The sequence below is a fragment of the Haliotis rufescens genome, unplaced genomic scaffold (assembly GCF_023055435.1).
Source record: "Haliotis rufescens isolate VD_foot unplaced genomic scaffold, xgHalRufe1.0.p SCAF_3, whole genome shotgun sequence".
Lineage (NCBI taxonomy): Eukaryota > Metazoa > Mollusca > Gastropoda > Lepetellida > Haliotidae > Haliotis > Haliotis rufescens.
The window spans coordinates 41,967,940-41,981,868 of record NW_025964001.1 but is presented as its reverse complement, the minus strand read 5'-3'; the positions used below and the strand labels follow the sequence as shown (position 1 = coordinate 41,981,868).

Here is a 13,929-nt window from a genome sequence, read left to right as displayed (position 1 = left end):
CGGAACTGTATCTCAATATATAACAGAAATTACATATTTTAGTACTTAACAAACCAATAACCCTATGTTGCTATATACAAGCTGTGTGCTGTTTAAAAAAAGCGACGTAAGTGACTTCATCTTTTCTTTAAAATTAAAAATAAATTCATTTCATGGCCTTCGTGGTGTAAATCTGGCATACTGAGATACGTATTGTATCGTTACCAGTGTATCGAGATATGTATCATATCGTGGCATTTCATACTGTTGCACCCCTATTTCATTGTTGCATATTTATGTCCCCATGTAATTTTTGTCATTTGTCTGGATGCACGTTACAAATGAAACAAGCACGAAACCCGTTATACTTTTCATGAAAGCTGATAACTGTATACAGTTACTAGCAGGAATAGTTCCACTGCTTTGTTGTTTATAGCTGCAGGCCAAATGTTGATTATTTCCGCCAATCATGAATCCCCTTGTACTGCAGCCATACATTGATATGATTGTGGCTTTGATTTGTTGAAAAGTAACACCAAGAATCAAGCCCCTCTCCTACAGGCATATTAAGCTCAGAAGCATGTGTTCTTGACAGAGATGATAAAATAAATTATTTTTTGGCCTCTGTCCTCACAAATTTATCAAACAAAACACAAAACAGGAAAATAAATTACAAACAAAACACAAAGGTGGATCCAGAGGGGGGGTCCAGATTCCCCTTTTGAAAACCAAATGTAGTATGCAACCAAATGTTGTAGGCAGTAGGCAACCAAATGTTGTAGGCACTAAAATTAACAGAGAAAATTTTAATATTTTGGACCCCTCCCCTTTAAAAATGCTGGATCTGGCTTGGATACATGTGGAACCTTTCCTCGTGAGATGTGTCGTTTTTTTAACGTAAACTAGTCAAAATATACGACAGAATACAGTCTATCTTTATCTTGCTGCCAGGATATGGCTGATCCACCATTGTTAATGAAAGGTAACATCATGTGGTCGTTCTATTACAGCAATATCAATGTAAAGGTCTGAAAATATCACAAGTGTCTACAATATCAGACAATGGTGCCCTCAGGATTGCCAATGTTTGATGAAATCAGCTGACATTTACCCAAGACGATATCAAGCCATGTGGCCTGTATCCCAGCATGCCTTGCTGATCACTGTGTTGCCCTTACTGATGGGGTGAGGCGGAAGGTGGGGGGAGGGAGAGGGGTAGTGGGACTGGGAGCAGGTTAGAAAATTGGCACTAGTCCTGAGTCCGTGTCAAACTGCCCTATAATTAAGGTATCATAAATACTAGTTGAAATTTGCCATTGTTAAGGGTTTAGCTGTATGTTATCATTATAAGGACTAGTGGACTAAACATGTTGGTTTCTACTGCTGCGTGACTCTTTATTCACCTGATAAGAGAGAACACGCAATGTACTCGCTCTTGTATAACTCAAATAAAATTGTTCAAAAGTAACAATAATGTTATGGCGACTGGTGCCTTTGTTATATGGCTGAAATGATACACAGTGATGTGAACTTTTTAAATCATTTCCCTTCAAAGTAATCTATGAAGCAGACATATCTAGGGAGGCTAAATATCATCTCTGTAAGGAACTAAATATCATCTTTGTGAGGTACTAAATATCATCTCTGTAAGGTACTAAATATCATCTCTGTGAGGTACTAAATATCATCTCTGTGAGGTAGTAAATATCATCTCTGTGAGGTAGTAAATATCATCTCTGTGAGGTACTACATATCATCTCTGTGAGGAACTAAATATCATCTCTGTGAGGTAGTAAATATCATCTCTGTGAGGTAGTAAATATCATCTCTGTGAGGTAGTAAATATCATCTCTGTGAGGTAGTAAATATCATCTCTGTGAGGTACTACATATCATCTCTGTGAGGTACTAAATATCATCTCTGGGAGGTACTAAATATCATCTCTGTGAGGTACTAAATATCATCTCTGTGAGGTACTAAATATCATCTCTGTGAGATAGTAAATATCATCTCTGTGAGGTACTAAATATCATCTTTGTGAGGTACTAAATATGATCTATGGGAGTACTAAATATCATCTCTGTGCGGTACTAAATATCATCTCTGTGAGGTACTAAATATGATCTCTGTGAGGTACTAATTATCATCTCTGTGAGGTAGTAAATATCATCTCTGTGAGGAACTAAATATCATCTCTGTGAGGTAGTAAATATCATCTCTGTGAGGTACTAAATATCATCTCTGTGAGGTAGTAAATATCATCTCTGTGAGGAACTAAATATCATCTCTGTGAGGTACTACATATCATCTCTGTGAGGTACTAAATATCATCTCTGTGAGGTACCAAATATCATCTAGGGGGGGTACCAGGCCTCCAAGCAACAGGATTGTCCTTCAATATACCACAGAAGAGGAAGCTGGCAGAAAGATGAAATACCGGAACTCACATCTGACTTGATGACATCTTTTGGCAGCAGGTCGATGACATCCAACAGCGTGTCCAACCAGGCCGCAGCAACATCTGCGACATCACAACACACATTACACACATCGTAACTGAAACCCACTTGTAATCTTGTTCCTGTAATCACTAGAAGGACACACATACAATTACCAAAAATGGTCACCGAAGCATCAGTTCACATTATTTGCTGGGCAAAAAATAATGCAAATATTATTCTTTCAGACATGGATTTTTGTTTATAATTTTTATTTCTGTCAAAACGTAACACAATTCAAAGACTTTACACTGAAAAACCTGCAATTGGGATTAAAGGAACTGTTTGTAAACTTTGTATGGCAGGGATTTACCTGGGTTATTTGGGGGGGACAAGGGCACTCAAAGCCTCTATTGTTGTGGTCCCAGGTTAAAAAATGTACAGTATAATACAGTACTAAGCCACAAGTGATGTAAGATTGTGCATGCTCAGGGCTGTTAGTTAAAAAAAGATTGGGGATTTCCCCAAATGAAATAAATCTACAAGTACTAGCTCTAAAGCATTTTATGTATTTTCTTAAATGATTATACATGCAAATTTATTTTAAATGGCACCAAATAATGAAATAGCATTTATTACTCAACATGCTTATGAATTTCTGCTTCCCAGTGCCTACACTCTGTATTATTGTGTCCATTTTTAATTTCTGTATGTTTAAGATGCAGTTTTTTGCATCCGCTAAATCCCTGCTATATCCAGTGGAAAACAAAAGAAGTTCTCCGTGAAAATTAAAAAGTGTGTGTATCAATGATATAGGAAGGGCATTCAGTGAAGGGAAAGCAACTCAGGTATTGTGCCTAACACATGGCTACCCTGCCACCTGGGAGAGAATCAGGAGTAACAAACACCCTGCACTTGTGCAAATGCAAATGAGTCGAAATGACGCATCAAACTTGAAGGAAGAAATGATGAAGATGGTACAGAGTGTGGAACAAGCTCCCCGACATTGTAAAGAGTGTCCTGTGTGCTAAACAAGTGTAGTATAGGAAGGTGTGGTCTGGTGGACGAGGATGCTGTACCTGGGTCCTTGCTGTCCACGCTGCCCAGGATGGTCTGGAGGAATGTAGAGGCGTAGTTGTGGATTGGGACCAGCTCCCGCTGCAGGATCTGCAGGAACGCAGAGGATGCTGCCAACTGCATCTCGGTCTGGGCCACATGAAGCACCTCCTGGAATTATACGATGAACAATTAGCATTAGGTGGTATATAGGTTGGATATACTCCAGTCAGTTGAATGAAAGTAGGATATATTCCAGTCAGTTGTCTATAAGTAGGATATACTCCTGTCAGTTGTATATATGTAGGATATATTCCTGTCAGTTGCCTATATGTAGGATATACTCCTATCAGTTGTATATATGTAAGATATATTCCTGTCAGTTGTCTATATGTAGGATATACTCCAGTCAGTTGTATATATGTAGGATATACCCATCAGTTGTATATATGTAGGATATACCCATCAGTTGTACATATGTAGGATATACTCCTGTCAGTTGTATATATGTAAGATATATTCCAGTCACTTGTCTATATGTAGGATATACTCCAGTCAGTTGTATATATGTAGGATATACCCATCAGTTGTATATATGTAGGATATATTCCAGTCACTTGTCTGTATGTAGGATATACTCCTATCAGTTGTATATATGTAGGATATACCCATCAGTTGTATATATGTAGGATATACCCATTAGTTGTATATATGTAGGATATACTCCTGTCAGTTGTATATATGTAGGATATATTCCAGTCACTAGTCTATATGTAGGATATACCCATCAGTTGTATATATGTAGGATATACTCCTGTCAGTTGTATATATGTGGGATATACTCCTGGCAGTTGTATATATGTAGGATATACTCCTGGCAGTTGTATATATGTAGGATATACTCCAGTCAGTTGTATATATGTAGGATATACTCCTGTCAGTTGTATATATGTAGGATATACCCATCAGTTGTATATATGTAGGATATAATCAAGTAAGTTGTAAATATGTAGGATATACTCCAGTCAGTTGTATATATGTAGGATATACTCCTGTCAGTTGTATATATGTAGGATATACTCCTGTCAGTTGTATATATGTAGGATATACCCATCAGTTGTATATATGTAGGATATACTCCAGTCAGTTGTATAAATGTACGACATGCTCAAACAAGTTATTTATATGTAGCATATACTCCAGTAAGTTACATAAAGGTAGGATATACTTCAGTGCGTTTTCGATATGGTGGCCATACTCAAGTTATATATATGCATATTTTAACAGGCGGTAATTTATTGAGTGCATTACTGTCTTTTTAATCAATCTCCTTAATTTTATTTTAAAAAATTATTAATAGTGTTTACACAATTTCGGTGATGGTGAGTGTGCTGCATCATGCACAAGAAGATGGTACTCCACCAGCGTGCTAGAACACACAGGCCGGGGAGTCAGTGCTCGCACTCCAACACACGCACACAGGGGCCCAGAGGTGTTACAACGGACATAGAATGTGCTAGATGAAATATTTGGGTAGAATTGAAAATAACTCATGAAATATTATGACAATATCTGGTTACAGTCTGTGTATCAACATCCCCTCAACAAACACGATCTACACATGATTAGATTCTAGTGCTATTTCAAGAACGTGCAGGAAATCCAAATACCCTGGAAATAATATTTGGCTTTCTGAGGGTTGTGTTTCTACAACTGTAAAGGCAGAAGACCTGCCCCACCTGTTACAGCTACTGGCGTCACGGGATCCGTCACGGATCCATGTTGTGTCTCACCCAAACCCTCCAGCCTCACAAACACACAGCTTCTTATAGCAAAAGAAACCTCTCTCTCCCTCTCTCATTTGCTTGAGAGACTAAACCAATGATGTCTAGAAAAAGCAGTTTTACTGATTCAGGTGTTTGTTGTTAAATCATCATCAACAAGAATGTTCAAGAAACAGGAATAATGAAACCAAGTAAGGTAGAACAGACAGAACACACACATCATATCACATATCCCGGACCTGACTAACACCAGTGACATTCTATCCAGAAATAACCCAGAACTAGGAACAGTGTCAAGTCTTGGTATGAATTCTATATTTGATTCCGTATGTCATATTGGAGACCTAATTGAATCACTCCTGATTGATCCTATGTTGTTGTAGAGATAAGGTGTTTGTTGAAGCTGAGAATGGCAGGCAGCCAAACAGTTAGATGTTTCTAGGGCACTAAGACAGGATAATGCAGTACTCTTTCCCAATGTACCTGCCAGTCTTCCTCGTCGGTCAGTGTCGATCGTGCAGACTACAATCACCAGGTTACATGGCTTAAGGCATCAGTCACACCAAGTACAAGGCTACCATCAGTCACACCAACCAGGTACAAGGCTACCATCAGTCACACCAGGTACAAGGTTGCAGTCAGTCACACCAGGTACAAGGCTACCATCAGTCACACCAGGTACAAGGTTGCAGTCAGTCACACCAGGTACAAGGCTACCATCAGTCACACCAACCAGGTACAAGGCTACCATCAGTCACACCAGGTACAAGGTTGCAGTCTGTCACACCAGGTACAAGGTTGCAGTCAGTCACACCAACCAGGTACAAGGTTGCAGTCAGTCACACCAACCAGGTACAAGGCTACCATTTGTCATGCCAACCAGGTACAAGGCTACAATCACTCACACCAACCAGGTACAAGGCTACCATTCATCACACCAACCAGGTACAAGGCTACCATCCATCACACCAACCAGGTACAAGGCTACCATCCATCACACCGACCAGGTACAAGGCTACCATCTGTCATGCCGAACAGGTACAAGGCTACCATCACTCACACCAACCAGGTACAAGGCTACCATTCATCAAACCAACCAGGTACAAGGCTACCATCCATCACACCAACCAGGTACAAGGCTACCCATCACCCACACCAACCAGGTACAAGGCTACCATCTGTCATGCCAGCCAGGTACAAGGCTACCATCACTCACACCAACCCGATACAAGGCTACAATCGCTCACACAAACCAGGTACAAGGCTACCATTCATCACACCAACCAGGTACAAGGCTACCATCAGTCACGCCAACCAGGTACAAGGCTACCCATCACCCACACCAACCAGGTACAAGGCTACCCATCACCCACACCAACCAGGTACAAAGCTACCATCCATCACACCAACCAGGTACAAGGCTACCATCAGTCACGCCAACCAGGTACAAGGCTACCCATCACCCACACCAACCAGGTACAAGGCTACCCATCACCCACACCAACCAGGTACAAGGCTACCATCGCTCACACAAACCAGGTACAAGGCTACCATTCATCACACCAACCAGGTACAAAGCTACCATAATCTATATCCAGTAGCTTAACACTAGAACTACTGGGCTACCATCAGTCACATCTTCACCAGGTTCACACCAGGATCTACAGGGCTACCATCAATTATATCCATCAGGTTACGGCCAGGATCTAGCAGGATATTCTATTTCAAATACTTCACCCACCTCAAGATCAGAATTTACCAGGCTATCATCAAATATATCACCCAGACTAAGATCAGGGTTTACTACAGTCAAACACGGTTATGTCGACGTTGGAGGGCCCTATGCAAATACTTCGAGTCATCTGAGGTTCAACACAACTAAAAATGATGAATAGAGAAGGAATATGCAGGGACCAAGCTTTTACTTCGAGACAACCGTAAGTTCGACACAACAGTGTTTCACTGTATATCACTCAGTTTGAGGCAAGGATTTACCAGGCTAAGTCTCCCGAGGACCTATTCCACAAAACAATCTTAATGACAATACAATCATTACCTCTCTTACTTTAACATAGACATTTGCAGATCTTAGCAATGACTGTGGAATGCGGACCTGCTTAAGGCCAGGAACCAGGGTTACCATACATAATTAACATCAGCCCACAAAGCTACTATTTGTTACATCATCCAGGACTTCATCAGCTACCTCAGCCAGATCTACTGTCCACTAAACATAGGCCAACTGACATACCATTCCACCAGCACACCCATGTGTTGACAAATCAAGCACCATTACTGCTAAACACCTTCAGTTCCTGATGTGGGGTGATTCTCTACTGAGGTGTAAAGCCATGCAGAATGTTTGTTTTTTACGGAATGTGAGGGAAAGGAATCTGAGCGAGGAGATCTCCATGATGAGGTTCCAGATTCCCAGATAATCTGGCGCCACAATTTTCCCTGATCAGGACCAGCCCTCTCCCACACAATCCCTCCCTCCCCCCCCTGTGCCTGACCTCTCATCCACAGGTAAACAAGCTAAATGGTAGCTCCAGGTACTAACAGGTCTTGCAATGCTGTATTTATGCAATGCTTATACAATGAGTGAATGTTTTTTCTAAGCTGTTGCAGAGAAGCTAGCTTGCACCAAAATGTGCAGTGTAACACCTTAGGACATCCACACTATCTGAAGGCTAACTAACATCCAGAAGGACTTGTCTACTGTTGTAGGATAATAAGGCCATAAATTTTGTATTTGTTGGATCATGGATCCGTCTTCCCAACTTTCTTCATAATTGTGAAAAATAATAATCCAAATTTACTTCTATGTTCCGCTGACACGTCATACATGCAAAATTATTTTGAGATGACTCAGTGTCTTAAAAAGATCATCTATAAAACTTATGATGCTCTATTTGACATAATGATTCTGCCAAATCATTCACTCAGTAAGTCGGCGTGAAATTCCTTCCACAATGAATCTAGAGTTATGTCCCTTGCCCTGATACACAGATTTTGCTGAAACTCCCTTTGTCTTCCAAAAAAATGGCAAAAAGCAAAGCTTCCATCAGGTGATGGCACTAAAGATGGCAAATCGTTTCTTTTCTTCTCCTTCTTCCCTCCCTTCAGGTAATGTTTGTAAAAAAACATTCTATGATCCAGTTTGAAAAAGAAGTTGATGTCAGCTTCCCTCCTATGAATTCTGACTTCTACAAAAAAAACATCTGTGCTCCAACAAATGAATGTCTATTGCTTACCACCATGCGTTCTCACATGTCCAAATTAATATTTTCCCTCAAAACACTTTTCAACTAATACTTTCAAGACAGTCTTAAGTATATTAAAACAGTAAGCTAATTTAAAGGTATTTAACTGTCTGGTAAAATGATATCAGGGTTAGTTGTGTCCAAGTGGTCACTTATTACTCATCTGAGTGATGACAGCAGTTACACCACTGATGGACAACTCCTGCTGGCCTCTGGCATCACAGGCCAATGAACGGACAGGCTACATCACTATCCTTCTAATGAAATAAAAACTGAATCTCTAAATTACTTACCGTTACCCTTCCAACTATCTTTTCTTGCCAGGTTTTAAAGAACGCCTCTACAGGAATGTTCCCATTATTACGGTCAATGTTTTCAGAGATCAATACAAATTCAATTGCTACAATTGTATTATCATTCACCAATGGGCTATTATACAAGCTGCATTTCACTCAAAAAGGTTTTGGTTTCACCTATTGGGAGACACTACATGCATAAACACAACAGAAAGACCATTTTCACAGCTTGCTATCCTGCAGTGCCTAATGGCAACAAATGTATTTCTACTTGAAAAACATGCTTTTATGGCAATGTGATTTCATTTTAAAACTTTATATTAATTAATTAATTATATTAATGCAAAATGTTTCTCCACAAGATATTAGGTGTCAGTCAAGATAACTGCCTATGTTTATTCAACAAGTACACCAAGTATGCTAATACACAACTCTGTTTGAGATGGTGTATCAGGTCCCCACCAATGTATGTTCATGGTGAGTATTGCCCCCCTCTTCAGTAACCCACATGATTGGCATAAGTTATCACCCACCCACGCACCTATCGGGAGTGGCACCCTGGACTGTGGGTGAAAGGCACAAGTTCCCACCCTACCCACACACCTAGCCACATCAAAGAGGGATGGCACCTTGGACTGTGGGTGAGGGTAAAAGTTCCTACCCACTAACAACTTCCATGAGGGGTAGCACCTTGGCTTGAGGGTGAGAGGCAGAAGCTCCCACCTCAAACACCTGTCACAGTAGCAACCCCCATGAGTGGTGATGGGTACCCCCTTAGACTATGGGTTGGGTGAGAAGCATAAACTCTCTCACACCTACCAACCTCTTTAAAGGGGAATCTTGGACTCCATCTTCCCGAGGCAAGGGAGTTAACTGACTGTAAAAGTCCAGTTTCCACTCTTGCCAATATAGGCTGGATTTTTCTGGGTTTGATCGTAACGCCACTAGTGGCTATTATGAGTTCTATGTCCCTTTTACGTCCATACTATTGACCAATCAGACTCCACCTCTGATATCACTTGCATTTGCTTCAAACAAAATGGTGGCGCCCTGTGAAGACAATCTGATCAATAAGCAAGGTCTATGTTGTAATAAAAAGGGTCTTACTTCACGAAGTGCATCAAATCATGTACACCCTGATCAAAAACATAATCTGTTGATGCTAAGTTGACGATACACATGCATTGCAAATCCTGAAATCGACCAAAATCTGAATGGCAGTTTACAAACCAGTTGTTGATTTCATTACGCGAGTTTGATTGTACTATATATGCATTGACTTGTCAGTCCAGCCAAATCATAACTCCATAAGTTTAGACTAGTTTGGCAAGGGTGAAAACTTGACTATTATAGTCAGTTAACTCCCTTGCCTCAGGAAGATGCTTGTTCTCCTAGATTCCCTAACTCTCCCCTACTTGCCATGCTGGGTGGCACCTCGATGTGATGTACGTACTGAGCAGTAAGGAATGTACCAGTTCACCGCTGACGGCAGTAATTGACTAAACAGGTGTTCAGCGGTGTAGCACAAATACTCCGACCAACACGGTGTTAGTCAGTCGGAAATACTTTTTTATTTGTTATCCTACTTTCTCTGTTTTGACAAATAAGTCTTGGTCTATTAGGGAGCGCAGCATGCAGACGTAACTGCTAACTTGAGACTGACTCAGCAGTGGCTCCATCTAGCGTCAGATTTATCGGAGACACGGGGGGATAACCAATCAGTGTTTTAAGTAATTCTTCCTGCCAGTAATAGAAACACTCAACACACATGTGTGGCATGACAAGTCAGCAGATTCTCCGTCATGGTGACTAGAAATTGCAACAGCAATCATGGACCTTCTTTTTTATGCTTTTATCATAAAAACTTTATTAGGATAACACACAAGGTTAGGTATATCCATCAGAGAATCGGATGAAGTACGCAAGTGTGTTTCTCTCCAAACTGAGCAGTATTAGTGCTGGTTGCCTGACAATCTCAGTTTTCTGGTTGAATGTCTCTTGTGACGCCACCTGTGCAGTAACCCAAGTACCCCTTCCTCCTCCTTCCTGGGTGCACTTGCAGTGATGCCACAGTCATCAGCTAAAATAATAGCCCTCCAACAGGACGTAAATCACATTCCTTCTCAGCAAGACTGATTTATTCTATGGTGGAGACATCGACAGAGCCCTTGAGAAAGCCCATGGACTGACTGATGAGGATCTGCCTAATGATATACACTGGCTTATGTCACTCTCTCCACATTGCAGGGAAGACGAGCCCTGTAACGCATATATCCTACACCAGCAGCTCCTCCTCACAAGCACATAGATGCTATCTTTCGATCAAGATATGCTTCTATACTTATTACTTCTCATTATGAGGTAATGTTATTTTCAGATAACGTTTGGGTGAACAATTTCTCTGACAGGAAGTATTAATAAACAGTTCATGAGAATCTCTTGAGGTCTCAATTTTTTTTCCATGCAGCAAATTCTTCATATTGGTTGTATAAGTGTATTTATCTTTATGAATGTTTGTGTAGCTGAATGTGTGACAGTGTGAATGTGTGGCTGTATTTATGTTTGTGTGGCTGTATGAATGTTTGTGTGGCTGAATGTGTGACAGTGTGTGGCTGTATTTATGTTTGTGTGTCTGTATGAATGTTTGTGTGGCTGAATGTGTGACAGTGTGAATGTGTGTCTGTATGAATATTTGTGTGTCTGTGTGAATGTTTGTGTGGCCGAATGTGTGACAGTGTGAACGTGTGTCTGTATTTATGTTTGTGTGTCTGTATGAATGTTTGTGTAGCTGAATGTGTGACAGTGTGAACGTGTGGCTGTATTTATGTTTGTGTGTCTGTATGAATGTTTGTGTGGCTGAATGTGTGACAGTGTGAACGTGTGGCTGTATTTATGTTTGTGTGTCTGTATGAATGTTTGTGTGGCTGAATGTGTGACAGTGTGAACGTGTGGCTGTATTTATGTTTGTGTGGCTGTATTTATGTTTGTGTGTCTGTATGAATGTTTGTGTAGCTGAATGTGTGACAGTGTGAACGTGTGGCTGTATTTATGTTTGTGTGTCTGTATGAATGTTTGTGTGGCTGAATGTGTGACAGTGTGAACGTGTGGCTGTATTTATGTTTGTGTGTCTGTATGAATGTTTGTGTGGCTGAATGTGTGACAGTGTGAATGTGTGGCTGTATTTATGTTTGTGTAGATGAATGTGTGACAGTGTGTGGCTGTATTTATGTTTGTGTGTCTGTATGAATGTTTCTGTGGCTGAATGTTTATGTGGCATGTGAATGTGTGGCAGTGTGAATGTGTGGCTGTGTGAATGTTTGTGTGGCTGAATGTGTGACAGTGTGAATGTGTGGCTGTATTTATGTTTGTGTAGCTGAATGTGTGACAGTGTGTGGCTGTGAGAATGTGTGTGTGGCTGCACATGTGTTTGTATGGCTGTATGAATGTTTCTGAGGCTGCACATGTATTTGTATGTCTGTATGAATGTTTGTGTGGCTGCACATGTGTCTGCCATTTCTTTCATGCAGTGATTTATTTCAGATGTGAAACATGACTTCCCTGTTGGGATAATAAATGACGATCATTTTCTGCAAGACTAGGGACAAGAACGTGAGCTGTCAGAGATAATGCAATACAATGTATCATGGAAGCCCTGGTTCAACGTGAGCTGGATACATGAGCATCAGTGAAGGATCCCTTTGTTTGCCGGCATGCTTTCAGGTGAGAGGTTTCCAATTTCTGAACTTAAATCAACAAGGCTCTGGAGCTGACCTGGTGATATAATAGGCGAGTCAAACTGAAATATTCAGAATAATGTAATATTTAACACTGGTCTTGGTCCTAAGTAGCAAATACATTTTTTAGGTCTTGTTCAGAAAAAGAAGATAACTTCAGTTGAAGTTTGATGATCCAAAGCATGTTTAAACATCTATACTTTATATGATGACAAGATATGTCATACAAATATTGGAGACCAAGTCAGGTCTTACAACCTTCTTTTCTCACTTTACAACAGCTTTGTTGTAACTCCAGTCAGTCACCTCTATGTGTCTCATAATGCCTACTGAATGTCAGCTGCATGTGTCTCATAATGCCTACTGAATGTCAGCTGCATGTGTCTCATAATGCCTACTGAATGTCAGCTGCATGTGCCTTATAATGCCTACTGAATGTCAGCTCTATGTGCCTTATAATGCCTACTGAATGTCAGCTCTATGTGCCTTATAATGCCTACTGAATGTCAGCTGTATGTGTCTCATAATGCCTACTGAATGTCAGCTGCATGTGTCTCATAATGCCTACTGAATGTCAGCTGCATGTGCCTTATAATGCCTACTGAATGTCAGCTCTATGTGCCTTATAATGCCTACTGAATGTCAGCTCTATGTGCCTTATAATGCCTACTGAATGTCAGCTCTATGTGCCTTATAATGCCTACTGAATGTCAGCTGCATGTGTCTCATAATGCCTACTGAATGTCAGCTGTATGTGCCTTATAATGCCTACTGAATATCAGTTGTATGTGCCTTATAATGCCTACTGAATATCAGCTGTATGTGCTTTATAATGCCTACTGAATATCAGTTGTATATGCCTTATAATGCCTGAATGTCAACTGTATGTGCCTATTAATACCTACTGAATATCAGTTGTATGTGCCTTATAATGCCTACTGAATGTCAACTGTAGCAGCTGTGTGTGCCTTATAATGCCTACTGAATGTCAGCTGTATGTGTCTCATAATGCCTACTGAATGTCAGCTGCATGTGCCTTATAATGCCTACTGAATGTCAGCTGTATGTGCCTTAAAATACCTACTGAATGTCAGCTGTATATGCCTTATAATGTCTACTGAATGTCAGCTGTATGTGCCTTATAATGCCTACTGAATGTCAGCTGTATGTGTCTCATAATGCCTACTGAATGTCAGCTGTATGTGCCTTATAATGCCTACTGAATATCAGTTGTATGTGCCTTATAATGCCTACTGAATATCAGCTGTATGTGCTTTATAATGCCTACTGAATATCAGTTGTATATGCCTTATAATGCCTGAATGTCAACTGTATGTGCCTATTAATACCTACTGAATATCAGTTGTATGTGCCTTATA

At 40.5% G+C, this 13,929-nt stretch overlaps 1 protein-coding gene across 9 annotated transcripts in view; it reads right to left on the bottom strand.

The window, feature by feature from the left end:
* LOC124123075 (serine/threonine-protein phosphatase 4 regulatory subunit 4-like) overlaps positions 1–13,929 on the bottom strand; it is a 113,131-nt gene that overhangs the window by 32,818 nt on the left and 66,384 nt on the right. For all 9 annotated transcript variants that reach the window (XM_046486376.2, XM_046486370.2, XM_046486340.2 and 6 more), the window contains 2 exons: positions 3,497–3,644; positions 2,427–2,500 (listed from right to left, as the gene is read on the bottom strand). In XM_046486376.2, coding sequence (XP_046342332.2) covers positions 2,427–2,500; positions 3,497–3,644 — 222 coding nt within the window. The remainder of the gene's footprint in view (positions 1–2,426; positions 2,501–3,496; positions 3,645–13,929) is intronic.